Source organism: Sphaerodactylus townsendi, linkage group LG02 (assembly GCF_021028975.2).
Source record: "Sphaerodactylus townsendi isolate TG3544 linkage group LG02, MPM_Stown_v2.3, whole genome shotgun sequence".
Taxonomy (NCBI): Eukaryota; Metazoa; Chordata; class Lepidosauria; order Squamata; family Sphaerodactylidae; genus Sphaerodactylus; species Sphaerodactylus townsendi.
This window is the reverse complement of record NC_059426.1, coordinates 36,123,559-36,139,296: the sequence shown is the minus strand read 5'-3', so window position 1 is coordinate 36,139,296 and position 15,738 is coordinate 36,123,559. Positions and strand designations below refer to the sequence as shown.

General features: G+C 45.5%; 1 protein-coding gene across 1 annotated transcript in view; it reads left to right on the top strand.

Annotated features, from left to right (window-relative positions):
* PSMD14 (proteasome 26S subunit, non-ATPase 14) overlaps positions 1 to 15,738 on the top strand; it is a 58,361-nt gene that overhangs the window by 13,608 nt on the left and 29,015 nt on the right. Inside the window, exons 3-6 of the mRNA XM_048485506.1 lie at positions 3,892 to 3,963; positions 4,688 to 4,807; positions 8,576 to 8,646; positions 9,722 to 9,872. Of these exons, the coding sequence (XP_048341463.1) occupies positions 3,892 to 3,963; positions 4,688 to 4,807; positions 8,576 to 8,646; positions 9,722 to 9,872 (414 nt within the window). The remainder of the gene's footprint in view (positions 1 to 3,891; positions 3,964 to 4,687; positions 4,808 to 8,575; positions 8,647 to 9,721; positions 9,873 to 15,738) is intronic.

Below are 15,738 nucleotides of genomic sequence, written 5' to 3'. Positions count from 1 at the left end.
TGTTTCTTCTCTTTAAAAAGTCTAGCCAGGGCTGATTGTTTTTAAATCTTCAGATGGGATGTGAAACAGCTTCATTTAAAAAAAGGAAGTTTTGCTTTTCTTTTAATGGCTAATTTTGGTTGTAAAGAACCAAAATTTTAAAGATTGATTAGTTTGCCATCTTTGGTGATGGGGGTGGTGTTAGCACGTTCACTCTCCAGGGAATTATCTGGAAAGAAAGAATTAAAGTACTCCCAGCTAAGCAAGCGTAGTTTGCGGCTGAATATCCTGGTTGAAAATGGCAAACTGTTGCCTACAAATCTGGGTTCTATATCACACTTTGATCCTGGTTTGTAGGCAAGAGAACACCTTTGCCATTTCATCCAGTTTGGGTATCATGTCTGACTGATTTGTTGGGAACTAGGAGATCTTCAGTGTCTGGTCCACATGTGAGAAGAGGAGGATGGGGGGAGAGTGAGAGGACTTCAGACATTCATTCCCCTAAAGACAAATAATGATTTTGGGAGCAGCAGTGGCGTAGTGGTTAAGAGCAGGTGCATTGTAATCTGGAGGAACCGGGTTTGATTCCCAGCTCTGCCACCTGAGCTGGGGAGGCTTATCTGGGGAATTCAGATGAGCCTGTGCACTCCCACACACACCAGCTGGGTGACCTTAGGCTAGCTCTCTCAGCCCCACCCACCTCACAGGGTGTTTGTTGTGAGGGGGGAAGGGCAAGTAAGCCCCTTTGAGTCTCCTACAGGAGAGAAAGGGGGGATATATGTCCAAACTCCTCTTCTTCTTATGATTGAATAGATCCTAGGTTTGTGCAAGTAAGACGTTGTTTGAATTCAACTGGTTTTAAATGGTTCTTCAAACTATATCCATTGACTAAAAACAAACTTTGTGAGCAACCTTAAGCGGATTGCTGTCAAGTAATAATCATGAAAGTTCCCAGGACTGTTTACATAGACATGGGATTGCTATTGCATATAGATACGCAACAAGTATGATTCTGAGATGAAGATGGTGATTTATCGACCAGATTGAAGAAATTATATTGGTAGAATTTGCTTCACTTGGTAGTAGTTGAGATATGGTTGTTCCTTGATTTAGACCAGGGCTCTCCAGATGTTTATGAACTACAATTCCCATCAACCCCTGTCAGCATGGCCAACTGATTTAGACTAATTGGGAGTAGGACATACTGAGTCTGATTAGAAGTCGTTGAATGTGTTGATCGCTGCTGTATAAAGTACCTTAGGGATCGTCTAATTTAGCATTCTTTTAAGTAATCTAGAAGGGGGAGTAGCATGTCCTTTCACATTAACAATTTGCAGATAAATTAAGAGATGTTGTGAATACCAGCGAGGGCACGGAAGCAAGGTGTAAGGGCCTAGAGGGCAGCAAGTGTTATTCCTCTTTAGGCAAAAAATAATAATATTCAAACAGCACACAGGACCAGTAGGAGCGGGCATTAGAAAGGTATTTAACAAGTGTCCTCTGGATTACCAACGGCTGCCTGCCACTTACTGCGGCAGTATTACTTTTCATCAAGATATTTGGTGGGAATCTTGAGCCTTTTTTAGGAGGCAGTGAACATGATTGTTGCAGCTCGTGAAGAAAGTATAGATAAAATTCAGCGAGTAGCGTAACTTGCCACTGTGATCTTATGCGAGGAAGTAACGGAGAAGAATATGGATTTGGCAGAAAGAGGGAGCACGGCTGAAATAAAGTGGGATTTGAAGGAACATACTAGGAAAAGAAAATACAATCAATCCCCACTATGTTATCTCGGCTTGCCAAATGCCTGGCGGAACAGGTCCATCTTACAGGCCCTGTGGAAACTCTGTATGTCCCGCAGGGCCCTGATCTCACCTGGATTTATCCTAAAGAGGGCTGATATTTAACGGGCATATTAATTGCGTAGATTTGTGGACAGTAGTACAAAGCCATCGTGTAGGCAACCCAGATCTCCAAATTATGCTTGCAGAATTCTCTAAATTAGAATTGCTGAAGTTCACTGGGTCTGCCTTTTTATTGCTGTTGTAAACCCAGTTTTTTAGTCAATCTTTCTTATGGGAAGTATGACTGGTCATAATCCTAGCTGGTTATTTGGTTTTAGCAGTGCTCAGGATAAATCGCTAGGTAAGCTGTTGGATGTATTAATCTGCATGTCCCAAAGCCCTCAGCAGCTACTCAAATGGTGTGGGGAACCTGCAGGAAACGTGCAAGCGGTGGCGAAACTATTCCTCCCTTCGGAGTAAAGCTCCCTCATTCTATATCCCACGCAATTCCCAGGAATCCCTTACCCTCAGAAGCAGCTTTTCAGAGCACCACCAGTGTTGCAGTAGAAAGATGATAAATTCTGCACTCTTTGTGGAAGGATTGGATTTCACCCGTGGTGCCTAACCAAATTCCTCCTTACCTACAAAGACTTGGCTTGCCCATTAACATCATCTGGGGTGTCCTGCACTAAACTCCAGTTCCTGGAATGATGTTGTCTGTGGGAGCGTGGGAACTAGGAAAAGGGAAGTCTTTGCTATGGTCCAGTTCCTTGACATCATCTTCCTTGGGAGAGCGGTCACTGACAAACTTCACTGTCACTTAAATGTCATGTATGAACTTAACCAAAGACTGTTAATACGGTTGTTACTCTTCAATTGATGCGATGGTTTTACAGGCAGTTTTAGGTGACTTTTAATTTCATTTCATTTGTAGAGCTTTCGAGCGAAGTTAAAGAGATAGAAAAAGTGCAGAGAAGGGCAACGAGGATGATTGAGGGATTGGAGCACCTTCCTTATGAGGAGAGGCTGCAGCGTTTGGGACTCTTTAGTTTGGAGAGGAGACGTCTGAGGGGGGATATGATTGAAGTCTATAAAATTATGCATGGGGTAGAAAATGTCAACAAAGAGAAATTTTTCTCTGTTTCTCACAATACTAAAACCAGGGGGCATCCATTGAAAATGCTGGGGGGGGGGGGGGCTAGGACTAATAAAAGGAAACATTTCTTCATCCAACATGTGATTGGTGTTTGGAATATGCTGCCACAGGAGGTGGTTTTTTTTTTTACCATCCAGCACTATAGTCTACATTTGCACTTTAGCAGCACACAGAACTGGCCTCAGTCGTCATTCACACCTGGGACAATTGTGCTAATTTTTTATTAGCTACTCATGAAGCAAAGAGCAGAGTATTTTGTTCACAGCTTTTCTGCCTAGGGATTGGAGGTCCATTTTTTCTCTCACTTGCACCAGTGGATCTGCAAAGTGCTCCCGTAGCCTTTATCTTCGAGCCTCCTTGAGCTGCAAACTGATGAAGCAAAAGGAAATTGTGTTTTTGTTGGTGCCAGTTAATCATGCTAGCCCAGCAGCATTTATATTCATACCACTGTAAGAAACATGCAATTAACTGGTGAATTGGAGATTTTTAGAGAGAGATTAATGCTGAGGAAGGGTCAGCCTTCCTGCAAGGCGTGACTCACCAACAGAACTTTGGTTGAATCTGAGTCTGTATTTCTGGCAATCGATTTTCACCCAGTATAGTGCTTGCTTTGTGTTTTATTGATTCTGACTAAACAGTTTAGATAGTTTAGAGACTGCTAAGACAGAAGAACCTAGTCTTTGTAGGTGGGCGTTTACTGTCAATTTTGGTTGAGTTTGAAGGAGATCCCCATGATGTGAAAAATCCTTCTGCACACACAAGGGAGGGTGTTGCCTTTCACCTTGGTTGCGGTCGTTGTTTTGGGGTGGGAGGAACAAGGGCTGAACGAGACAGCTGAAAATCCTATATGCAGTTCAGGCTACAAATGTGTGCCTCTACATCTGGGCCGCCGTGTCTATTTTAAAGCATGGTAGAATAAAGTGTGTATATGTGGCACTTTATGCATTATATTTATCTTGCTTTTTTATATAGGGCCCACCTACTGACGCCCCTGCCGTTGACACAGCTGAACAGGTTTATATCTCTTCTCTTGCCCTTTTGAAGGTAAGTTGGTCTTTTGTTGAGGGTTGATCAAAAGCACTGCATATATCACACAGGTTTCTTTCTACCCGTCATATAAGAAAATAAGAAATTTCTGTAGACTTCTGTGGACTTTGAATGCCATCTACATGCATACTATTGTTATGTAATATATAATAACATAATAATTAAACGCTGTTATGTCACAGTTGCCTTGTGGCTGCCCTTCATGAGGTGTTCAAGGCAAGAGATGAAAAGTAGTGGTTTGCCTTTCTCTACGTAGCAACCCTAGTCTTCCTTGGTTGTCTTCAATGGATGTACTAACCATGGCCAAGTCCACTTCGATACCAAGGTCTGGCAAGCTCAGGCTGGTCTGTGCTTCAAGCTGCTACATTAAACCTTTCTTAAGCTGTCCCCTCCATTTTTCTGGGATTGCCTGGTTTCTCAAACCTGAACTACTCTTCAAGCAATCTGCTGTATGCCTATTTTTTAGTATTTCACATTTTGAATCTCTGTTTGTTATCTTGGTGTCTATCTGGGTAGGATGACTGTCATCAGTAAGTTTGCAGAACGTGGAAAATTTAGGTCTAGTTGCCCCCCAGAAAGTATCACTTGTATGTGTGGTGTTATAGCACCAAAATCATGAATGGGTAATTGAAAAAAATAAGGCACAAGGAAATTAAGCATGTGTCCCTGGCAGAGCGGATCATGGAATCCGTTATCAATAGAATGTTTATCTCCTTTCCAGATGTTGAAGCATGGTCGTGCTGGTGTTCCCATGGAGGTTATGGGGCTGATGCTTGGGGAATTTGTTGATGACTATACTGTCAGAGTGATTGATGTGTTTGCTATGCCACAGTCAGGAACGGTAAGTACTCTTTAGTGAAGTAAATGTGTTTTGTCACACTAGATAACTGTATATCAAGATTTTTCTTCCCCCACATGCGTAGTGATTGCGAAAAAAAAAAGATATTGATGCCTGGAATATTCATGCCTGTAAGAGACAGTAGTGATCCATGCTAGCACTCATCCTTTTCACTTTTAAGCCTTTAGCTGCTGTGGTTTGGAATTCTGTGGGGCTACGGTCCATGCAGGTTTGCAGCAAGAGGTCTTCGGCTGCATGAAGTTACGGTACTTAGGATTAGGGGTTTGTATTTGGCAAAACCAAACCTAAAAGCAGCAAAAAGCTGAAAAGTGGATCGTGAATCATGCTGCAACTTTTCAGCATGTTTGGGCTGCTTTGGTCCCCCCCCCCCCCCCCCCCCCCCCGGTTCCTCACTTACCACTATTGCAGCCTCTGGGTTCCATGTGGGACTTGGAGACAGTGGAGGGTGCACAGCGGCAAGTAACTCGCAACTCTATGCAGCTTTCCATCACTGTGACCTCCTTTTTCACGTGGGACTCAGAAACGTGGTGAACACAGAGCTGTAATGTATTGTCGAAGGCATTCACGGCCAGATTCAACTGGTTGTGGTGCGTTTTCCGGGCTGTGTGGCCGTGGTCCAAACGTTTTGCCTGCATCTGTGGCTGGCATCTTCAGAGGTGTATCGCAGAGGGAAGTCTGTTACACACTGTGTACAGACTTCCCTCCGCGATACACCTCTGCAGATGCCAGCCACAGATGCAGGCGAAACGTTAGGAACAGGATCTACCAGACCATGGCCACACAGCCCAGAAAATCCACAACAGCCAACAGAGCTGTAAGCTGGACATAGCTCTACACAGAGCTCCACCACCGCAGACTCCAGGTTCCGTGTGCGATTCGGAGACTGTGGTGGGCGTAGAGCTGCAAGCCTGGTCACGCTGTCACAGCTTCCACATTCCACATGGGACTCAGAGGCAACCACCCATGCCACTGGAGTTCAGATAAGTGAAAGAAAAGTGGCTGGGGGGTGGGGGGGTATTCCGGTCTAGTGGACCCATATTTTTTTCAGGAATCCTAGATTTTCCGATTTGGGTTTTGGCAATACCCAGGATTCCGGAAAAAGTCAGGTCCATTAGATTGGAATCCAAATTTTACTGTGTGTGTTTTTTTTAATGTCCCTAATTAAGATAACAGAGTTGGCTGGCAACAGCCCAGAATTACATTGTATCAAATTTATACCAGTGGCAATGCCAAATCTGTTTCTTAGAATCTCCCAATCAGCTCAACTTATGTTGCAGTTCTTTGTGCACTTAGCAAATGCCAGTGTTTCTGGGAGGAATGGGAAGTCCTTCTACACTGGAATTGCTTCTGGAAGCATTCTAGGTCAGGATATTTGTGTGTGTGTGTGTGTGTGTGTGTGTGTGTGTGTGTGTGTGTGTGTGTGTGTGTGTGTGTGTGTGTGTGTGTGTGTGTGTGTGTGTGTGTGTGTGTGTGTGTGACTGCAGTGTTTAAAACAATAATTGCACTGTATGTTGACTCTCCTTTTTAAATATTGTTTTGCTGCTTGTTGGTCAGATAATGTCAATTGTCTGCCTTTTTGAGTGCAGTCAAGTAGTTCATGAAGTCAAGAATGCTACTGTGTGGATAATAGATTCCCTTTTTATTTTATTGGTGTCAGTGACAAAAGTGAGTGCGCCATGTTTTTTAGCTCTGCAATAGTTGGGGCAAATGGGTTTTTTCATCTAGAGAACAATATTCTTCTAAAATAATACTCAAGAGATAGTACTCATACAGGTCACTTAAACAAAGCCTGCAGGTTACTTACTTACTTGCTTGCCCTTGCCCGCCTTGCTTGCTTACTTACTTACTTACCCTTGCCTTGCCGCACTTACTTACCTTGTACTTATTAGTTTTCTATACCGTCCTATCTCTAAGGGGCTCTGGGCGGTGTAGAATAACATTCTATCACAATAATAAACAAGGGAGTAAAACCATTCACCTATACATCAGGGGCGTAACGAGGCAAACTGGAGCCCTGGGCAAAACCTGAGTTTGATACCCCCCCATGGGCAGCGGAGCTCCCCCATCCTCCTCCCCTGGTGGCTTGTGGCTTCCCCCCTCCCTGCCGGCTGAACTTAGGTGCCCCCCCTTACCGGAGAAAGGATGCGAGAGGCGGGCGTGCCGCAGCGGGCAGCGGCGGCATCCAGGGGAGAGCGGCAAAGTCGGTGGGTCAGCCAGGTGCACATGCACCCCGACTGCTAGTCCTGCCACCCCACAAAGATCCATCCGAGGACACAGCAGGGCTGGCAAGAGGCAGAGCACAGGGCAGCAAGGCTTGGCGGTTCGGCTTAGCCCGATCCACAGATCGGGCCGAGATGAGCTGATTTGGAGGCACTCGGAGGGCCAAGGGCCTGAGCCCACCCCCTCCGAACTCTGCGCGATCCAAACTTGCGGTAACATCCGAGATTCTTGGATGCGTTTTTATTTTTTGGTATTTTTGTGTTTTGGCCTGCAGGGGGCGCATTTTTAGAGATAGTGGCACCAAAGTTTCAGAATATTATCAGGAGACTGTCCTGATGATACCTCCTACGTTTGGTGCAGTTTGGTTCAGGGGGTCCAAAGTTATGGACCCCCAAAGGGGTAGCTCCTATCCCCCATTGTTTCCAACATTGTTTTGTCCAATTACCTGTCCAGCCAACCCTGATCTGATCTTATGAGACCTCAGAAGCTAAACAGGGCCGCCCCTGGCTAGTATTGAGACGGGAGACCTCCAAGGAATACCAGGGTAACGATGCTAAGGCAGGCAATGGCAAACCGCCTCTGAATGTCTCTAGCCTTGAAAACCCCACAAGGTCTCCACAAGTGATCTGTGGCTTGACTGCAGGCATAAAAAAAAAGCATCTCAGCATCTTCTCAGAGCCAACGCGGTGTAGTGGTTAAGAGCAGGTGCACTCTAATCTGGAGAACCAGGTTTGATTCCCCGCTCTGCCACTTGAGCTTTGGAGGCTTATCTGGTGAACCAGATTAGCTTGTGCACTCCCAACACATGCCAGCTGGGTGACCTTGGGCTAGTCACAGTTCTTTGGAGCTCTCTCAGCCCCACCTACCTCACAGGGTATTTGTGGTATGTGTGTGGGATGGGGGGGGGAGGAGATTGTAAGCTTCGTTGAGTCTCCTTACAGGATGACTATCCAAACTCCTCCTCCTCTACTCCTCCTCCTGGTGTATTGAGCAGCAAGGGAGAACTTCTTGTAACTGAGTGGTTTTTTTCTCTCTTCCGTGAATGGCAATGGAGACTAAAATCTTACTAGAATCGTCACTTCCCTGGTCTGTTTTTCCTGGTGCTGTTTTTTTGCCACAAGCAGCAAGACTGTAGTTGAGTTGGCAGCAGACATGAATACCCAGCAAAACAAGAAAATAGTGACTGCCTGGATATGGAACATATTGCTTAACAATGTTGACAGTATGCTTGCCCAAACAGAGGCTAACCCTTTTTATAAGTAGATTTGAGTCAAGCGGCACCTTGGAGTCAAACAAAATTTTCATAGCGTTAGCTTTTGAGAGCCAAAGCTTCCACCACCAGATCTTACAGAGGGAACTTTGACTCTTGAAAAGTTATGCCCCAAAAGGTCTCTAAGGTGCTACTGTTCTACTCGACCAACACAACTGCTCCTCTGGAGTTTTTAAAATAAACCAACCTAAAACCCTTTTTGTGAGCAACAATATGTTAGATCCATCTGTAATTGCCTGTCTTATTATCCCCATGTGTAGGGGGTCAGTGTCGAGGCAGTTGATCCCGTGTTTCAAGCCAAAATGTTGGATATGCTAAAGCAGACAGGAAGGTAAGGAACTTCTTAATTGGCATTTTTGGAATGTAGTAATACCTGAAGACCTGTTTTCTCTCGAATTATTTGTCAGTTGACATTCAAGTTGTCGGTTTAATCTGACATCACTTAGAGCAGGGGTGGCCAACCTGTGGCACCCAAGATGTTCATGGACTACAATTCCCATCATGGTCAATTGGCCATGCTGGCAGGGGCTGATGGGAATTGTAGTCCATTAACATCTGGAGTGTGGTAGGTTGGCCACCCCTGACTTAGAGAATGTGCTGCATAAGTCTAGTGATGAGCCTGAGTGTTTATGAGACGGCACAACCCAGCAAAGGACTTTCAGACTACCTTTTTGGTTGGCACAGTTGCATACCATGAAGCAGTTTGTACTAATTCCACACTAAAGGGATTGTTGCCACCCTTAAAATCTGAATTTTCATCTCTGATGCCCGTCCCCCCCAGTACGCCAGAGCAGTGGTTACCTGGTTAAAAAAAAAAAGCATCCAGATATTTATACAAATTTTATGACTTCAGTTGTGCACTCTCAACAGTTGTCACCTGCTCGCTCAAATTCTTGCACTGTAGCAAAAACTTCAAAATTAATGTTAACAAAAGACTCAACAGCTGAGCCGAACGGTGCAAATTGCTTTTTGACCGAGCCCTAGTTCTACTGCTGGTTTAATTGATATTTAATCTTCCCCTGCCATTTGCTCCTGTCGCCCATGTCTGAAATGGACTTTCTGCTGTGAAAAACCAACTTTTGGCACCACTGACTTGGAGCAGGTATTTACCGAAGTGCTGAAAGAGGAAGAAGTGGCTCGGAAGGTGTGGTAACAGGGTGAAGAAACCGGGAGCCCGACCTGCCGTTGCTAATATGCATCGCTTAATGATAACACTCGTTTGTCACGTTTTCATTTTTTTTTCCGCCATAATCTGGGGAACGGCAATTTAAATGCTTCTGATGGTGCCGCTTCTCACCTCTTTGATATTTTTTTTTCTTCTTCGCCTTTTGGCTGCTGCCTTATTCCAGTGTTTCTTTGGGCATGTTAGGTTGCAAAAGAACGTTGTTTGTTTTGTTTTGTTTCAGACCGGAGATGGTGGTCGGCTGGTACCACAGCCACCCCGGGTTCGGCTGCTGGTTGTCTGGCGTGGATATTAATACTCAGCAAAGTTTCGAAGCCTTGTCCGAAAGAGCCGTCGCTGTCGTGGTGGATCCCATTCAGAGTGTAAAAGGAAAGGTGTGTGTCGCTTTCCTTCTGTGTGTGTGGGTGGGTGGGTGTGTGTGGGCACTATAGATCTTCTCATATGGAACATTTTTTTTTAAATTACATGGGTTGGATTTAAGGACTCTCTCCTATGAGAAGAATGTAGGATTTTGGTTTCCCACACGAACTGTAGCTACTACTGTTCCATGGTATTTGCCAATCTTCAGGAGCAGTTTTTTTTTAATGGCGCCTAGGGGACTGTTGCAGCTGCAAGTGGACCAATTTTGGATCCAACCCCTGGTCTCGTCAAAGTTGCTCTAAATTTTAAAACGAAACGAAACAAATAAAATTTAAGATGGGAAATAATGTCTGTCTGTCTTCTGTCCTTTATTGTTGTAGAACTGCCTCATGTTGAGGGTGACATTTAAAAAACTATAGCTATAATCTTATCTTGTGTGGCATTTTAGCGAACATGCTCGCGGTCAGGCTCTGTGACTGACAACCCAAGTCTTCTGTGCTTTGGGTGCAGTGTAAGATGGCAAAATTTCAAGCAAACGATTAAAACAAAACCCTGACAAGTTGGGCTGGATGCAGTCCTTTTCTACGTAGCAAGAACGCTCTTATTGTATAGAGACGGTGCACAACACTCGATGTGCTCCAAATGTTTCGGAATTAAAAAAAAAAACTTTCCCCCCAAAGACTTCACAGCCATTCGCGTTGGGTAAGTTTTGCAGATGAATGATTAGGTGGAATCATTATGAAAAGAGATTAACTTGCAAAGCATATTGGGTTATGGTTTGTCCTTTGTTGAAAATCTCTTTTGTTCTTGTTTGGTTCTTTCTTTCTTTTTTTTTTATTTCTTTCTAGCCCCATATGCCATTTTCCTATTTCCTGCCTCATGACAGCAGGGAGCAGCTCTATTATCACCTTCACAGAGCTGTCTGCAAATGTGAGAGGCAATTCGATTTTGCTCAGCCACAGGGAGAGTGGATTAGAAAAACTACAGAACATACAGAAATTGGCTAGGTGGTTACTGCTTTAAAATGCTGCTGAGGTGTTTTGTTGGAGCATGCTCGCCTATTGTATTGCGGAGCGGCCGTTCAATTAAGAGCACGCATGACATTTATATGATTTTATAAATATTTCAAGGGTTTAAGTTTCTGCCTTCGCGGTTCAGGGACGCTAAAGCAAGTAGCCGGCTCGCTTTACGAAGGCCTTTTTCGATGTTGTATTTTAACTCCAATACACCGCCCCCATTTTGCTAGATGAAGTTCTCTTCTCTGCACGTTGGTTAATTTTATTTTTAAATGCAGAAGTTAAGAGATTTAAAACATGCATCTGTGGGCATGTCCAGGATTTAAATAACACATCCCTTCAAGAGGGTTGAGAGCAAGCGCAAACACATTTTGATAATTTTCTGGTACAGAGTCACCACTAGGTTTTATTTTGCTTTGGGGTTTTCCCCAGTGATTCAGAGCACTCTGCCATGATTTGGGGGGGGGGGCTGTTTTAGAATATTTACGGCTGCATGTGCCTATTTTTTTCAGCCCATTCCAAGTGTCACCTTCTGTAGGCACATTAAGAATGTGTGGAAAGAATTACTTAAGTCTTGTTCGCCACAGGTTTAATTGGTGCTTTTTAATATTAGTGGGAGACAACGAAGTAGAGTTTCTCAACACTAATCCTACCATCCCTTGGAAGTTTTGCGCTTCTTAAGGGAGATCTTGTGGTTTTGAATCTCATCTCTCCCCCCCTCCCCCGAATTTAGGCTTGAACTGGCATCATGCAGCCTGTAAACTCTATTCACAGCCATTTCCTGTAATTCACTGCCTCGGACTCACAGTTGTGGATAATACAGTCTTGTGTCTGGTTAGGCCCTGTGAGATGCAGCTATTTTGCATTTGCAGTGGGAGAGGAGGTGGCAGGAATTTGAAGGTGGAGGCTTCAGTTTGGGATCCAAGCAAAGCAAAGAAAACAAAGGCCGAGGTGGGAGAAACTTATATAGTCCACCAGAACTTTGGACCACTCCTTGTCGCTCAAGGGCACGCATCATAGTAGTGGGTTGTCCAACATTTGTATACAGGCTTCTGACTTTTCAGTTGCTACGTAGCCATGACATTTTGAAGCTCATGTGACAAAGCATTGTGCAGAGACTTCTGGGAGGATGGGGCTAGCAATGGCTACTAGCCATCATGGTGTCTACTCCCTCCCGTACTAGAGGCAGTATTCCTCTTTAAATCAGTTGCTGGGGAGCACAGTTAGGATGATGCTGTTGCAGGCTTCCTCTTTGTTGGCTGGCTGCCTAGAGGTAGTTCGTGGGCCCCTGTGGGAACAGAATGCTGGACTAGATGGGCCTTTGGTCTGCTCCAGCATGGCTTAATTGTGTAATGTGAACTGTACTGATCAAGAAAGACTGAAACATGTTAGGGGAGATGTCATTGTCAAGGGCTTTGTTCTTAAAAAGGAAAGTAAATGTGTGTGTGTGTCAGGAGACAGTTTCCCTGAACTTTCACGGAGAACTAGATCATTAGCAAGATGGACAGTGTGGAGCAGAGGTGTACCAGCAGAAAATGGCACCCGGGACAAGACCTGATTTTTCTGTCCCCCCATGCGCCCCCCCCCCCATCCAGCCTCATTTATGGCCTCCCTGTCAGCCGTGGGGGCCGTCCTCGGACCTGCTGGCTCACCCAGACCAGAGTAACTTGTTTCTGGGCCCATCGTGGGGGACGGGGTGGGGGAAGGTATATTTAAGGCTCGTTAAGCTGGGCAGAGCGCTGGACCGCAACCCAAACGAGCTGCCTCTCCAGGCAACACACAGGCCATTTGCTGGATGGGGCGAGGCTGCTGAGCGGGTCGCTGGCCTTCATCCAGTGGTGGGATTCAAAAATTTAACAACTAGTTGTTTACAAGCACCATTTTAACAACCAGTTCTCCCGAATTGGTGTGAACTTGCTGAATCCCACCACTGCCTTCATCTTGGCTGTAGCTGCCAGAGGCTGCGGCTGGGCCTGCGTGTCTCTCTGTGCTGGGGGGCAGGGGATAGTGGTGATGGGAGGCGCTGCACTCCCAATCAATCTGACCTTGGCTGCCGTGGCTCTGCAAGTGAGGCAACTGCAGGGACTATCAGCTGCAATTAAGCAGCAGCAGCAGCAGTATCAGGAGGAGGGGTGTGGGGGGGGGTGAGTAAATTGCCTGCACCCGAGGACATTTGCCCCCATATGTCCCTCTGGCAGGTACATGTTTGGTCTGGAATGATAGTGTTGGACTGGGATCTGAAAGGTTCCTTGGTGACCTTGGCGTAACCGAACACTCTCAACCTAACCTGCTTCACAGGATTGTTTGAGGAGAATGATGTAAGCCGCCGAGTGACCCCACTGAGGAGAAAGGTAGGGTATCAATAAAGCAGATAAACAGAAAGTGACTCCTGAACACTCTTATTTCAAACACTGATGGAATATCAAAAGAAGTCTCTTTCCTGTCACCGTGCAGTACATGAGAGAGAAGTATTCTTCTTTCTCACTTCTTCCAGGTTAACCTGTTCTTAGATTTTGCCTGGTTAATTAAGGGTACTCAAGTAGGTGGACACAACTGGTGACAGATTATACTCTAGACATGTCCCAAGAGCCAGCTTGACAAGCCACTTCGAATGAATGAACTGTGGTGGTTTCCATCATGTAAGTGGATCTCATAAAAGTAGACCTCTTTGGCACTGGAAGTGCTCAGTACAGAGAGAAATTTTTCTCTCTTTTTCACAATACTAAAACCAGGGGGCATACATTGAAAATGCTGGGGGGAAGAATTAGGACTAATAAAAGGAAACATTTTTTTCACGCAACATGTGATCGGTGTTTGGAATATGCTGCCACAGGTGGTGGTGAAGGCCACTAACCTGATCAGCTTTAAATGGGGCTTGGACAGATTTATGGAGGAGAAGTCGATTTATGGCTACCAATCTTGATCCTCCTTGATCTAAGGTTGCAAATGCCTTAGCAGACCAGGTGCTCAGGAGCAGCAGCAGCAACAGCAGAAGGCCATTGCGTTCACATCCTGCATGTGAGCTCCCAGAGGTATCTGGTGGGCCACTGCAAGTAGCAGAGTGCTGGACTAGATGGACTCGGGTCTGTTCCAGCAGGCTCTTTCTTATGTTCTTAATACAGATGAAACTCCTTTTTCTCTCACAATGGTAACAGGCTATGCTTTACACCCAGACAGACTGAAGCCTACCTTTGACTAGTGGCTAATAGTCTTTGGCAGATGGCCAACTTTTTGAAAAAGACATCCAACTGCAGCTACCTATAATATAATAATATAATATAAGACTGAATGAATGTAGAACTTCATTCAGGGCGGTTTCCACCAATCCCTGTGGTTCCTTTAGCCCAGGGGTAGGGAACCTGCGGCTCTCCAGATGTTCAGGAACTACAATTCCCATCAGCCCCTACCAGCACGGCCAATTGGCCATGCTGACAGAGGCTGATGGGAATTGTAGTTCCTGAACATCTGGAGAGCCGCAGGTTCCCTACCCCTGCTTTAGCCTGAATGTTTTCTATAAGCCCTATTTTTCCAGAGTCTCCTTCCAGTGTGGAATTCACTGTCCATGTACCTTTTTTATTGGTTTGTTAACTGCATACATGATGCGGTATTATTATTATTATTTTTAAATCGTAATTTCATATATTACATAGAATCTTAGAGTTGGAAGAAGCCACACAGGCCATCTAGTCCAATCCCTTGCTGAATGCAGAACCAGGCTAGAGTATCCCTGTTTGTTCACCTGCTGCTTGAAAACTGCCAGTACATGCATAAAGTTCCTGTTAGGAGCAGCAGTGGCGTCGTGGCTAAGAGCAGGTGCATTCTAATCTGGAGGAACCGGGTTTGATTCCCCGCTGTGCGGCTTGAGCTGTGGAGGCTTATCTGGGGAATTCAGATTAGCCTGTGCACTCCCACACACGCCAGCTGGGTGACCTTGGGCTAGTCACAGCTTTTCAGAGCTCTCTCAGCCCCACCCACTTCACAGGCTGTTTGTTGTGGCGGGGGAAGGGCAAGGAGATTGTAAGCCCCTTTGAGTCTCCTACAGGAGAGAAAGGGGGGATATAAATCCAAACTCTTCTTCTTCTTAAACTTGATGATGCCTTTGCCTTCTTCCTTTGGCCTTCTATATTTCCCTGCCAGAAAATTGTCTTTGCTTAAAGATCATTTGCTTTTCTTGCACGCAGTATCAGGTAGCAGGCACACTTTGAGCTTGCTTCTATTCTCATTGCTAACTATATTTTTCCACCTCCGTGTATGTTTTTCTTTCATTTTTAACCTGTCTTTTGCCTAACAATAGAGAATCCATTTTAAACACTGACGGATTCTTTGAACAGAGGACATAGCATAATCCACAGAAGGGACCTCTGCCCCTTCCCACTGGAGCCTTCTGCTTCCTCTCCCAAGCCACTTTTGAGAACTGAGGACCCTGTGGGAATGTATTGGGGCGAGAAGCAACTGAAAGGCAGAAATACACACATCCACTTACATAAGGTGAATGTGAGAGCTTGCCTGGGGCAGTAGTTGACTGCCTCTCTCCTGCTAAAGCCCCCCCCCCCACCTTCTGCACTATTCCCAAGGGGTCCCTAGCCCCTTTGAGTGGACAGTGGAAGAGGAAAGTGACAAAGATGCCTTAATTCAGCAGTGGCGTGGTTAAGAACGGGTGCACTCTAATCTGGACAACTGGGTTTGATTCCCCGCTCTGCCGCTTGATCTGTGGAGGCTTATCTGGGGAACTAGATTAGCCTGTGCACTCCCACACATGCCAGCTGGGTGACCTTGGGCTAGTCACAGCTTTTGGAGCTCTCTCAGCCCCACCCACCTCAAAGGGTGTTTGTTGTTGGGGGGGTGGGGGGGTGGGAAAGGAGAT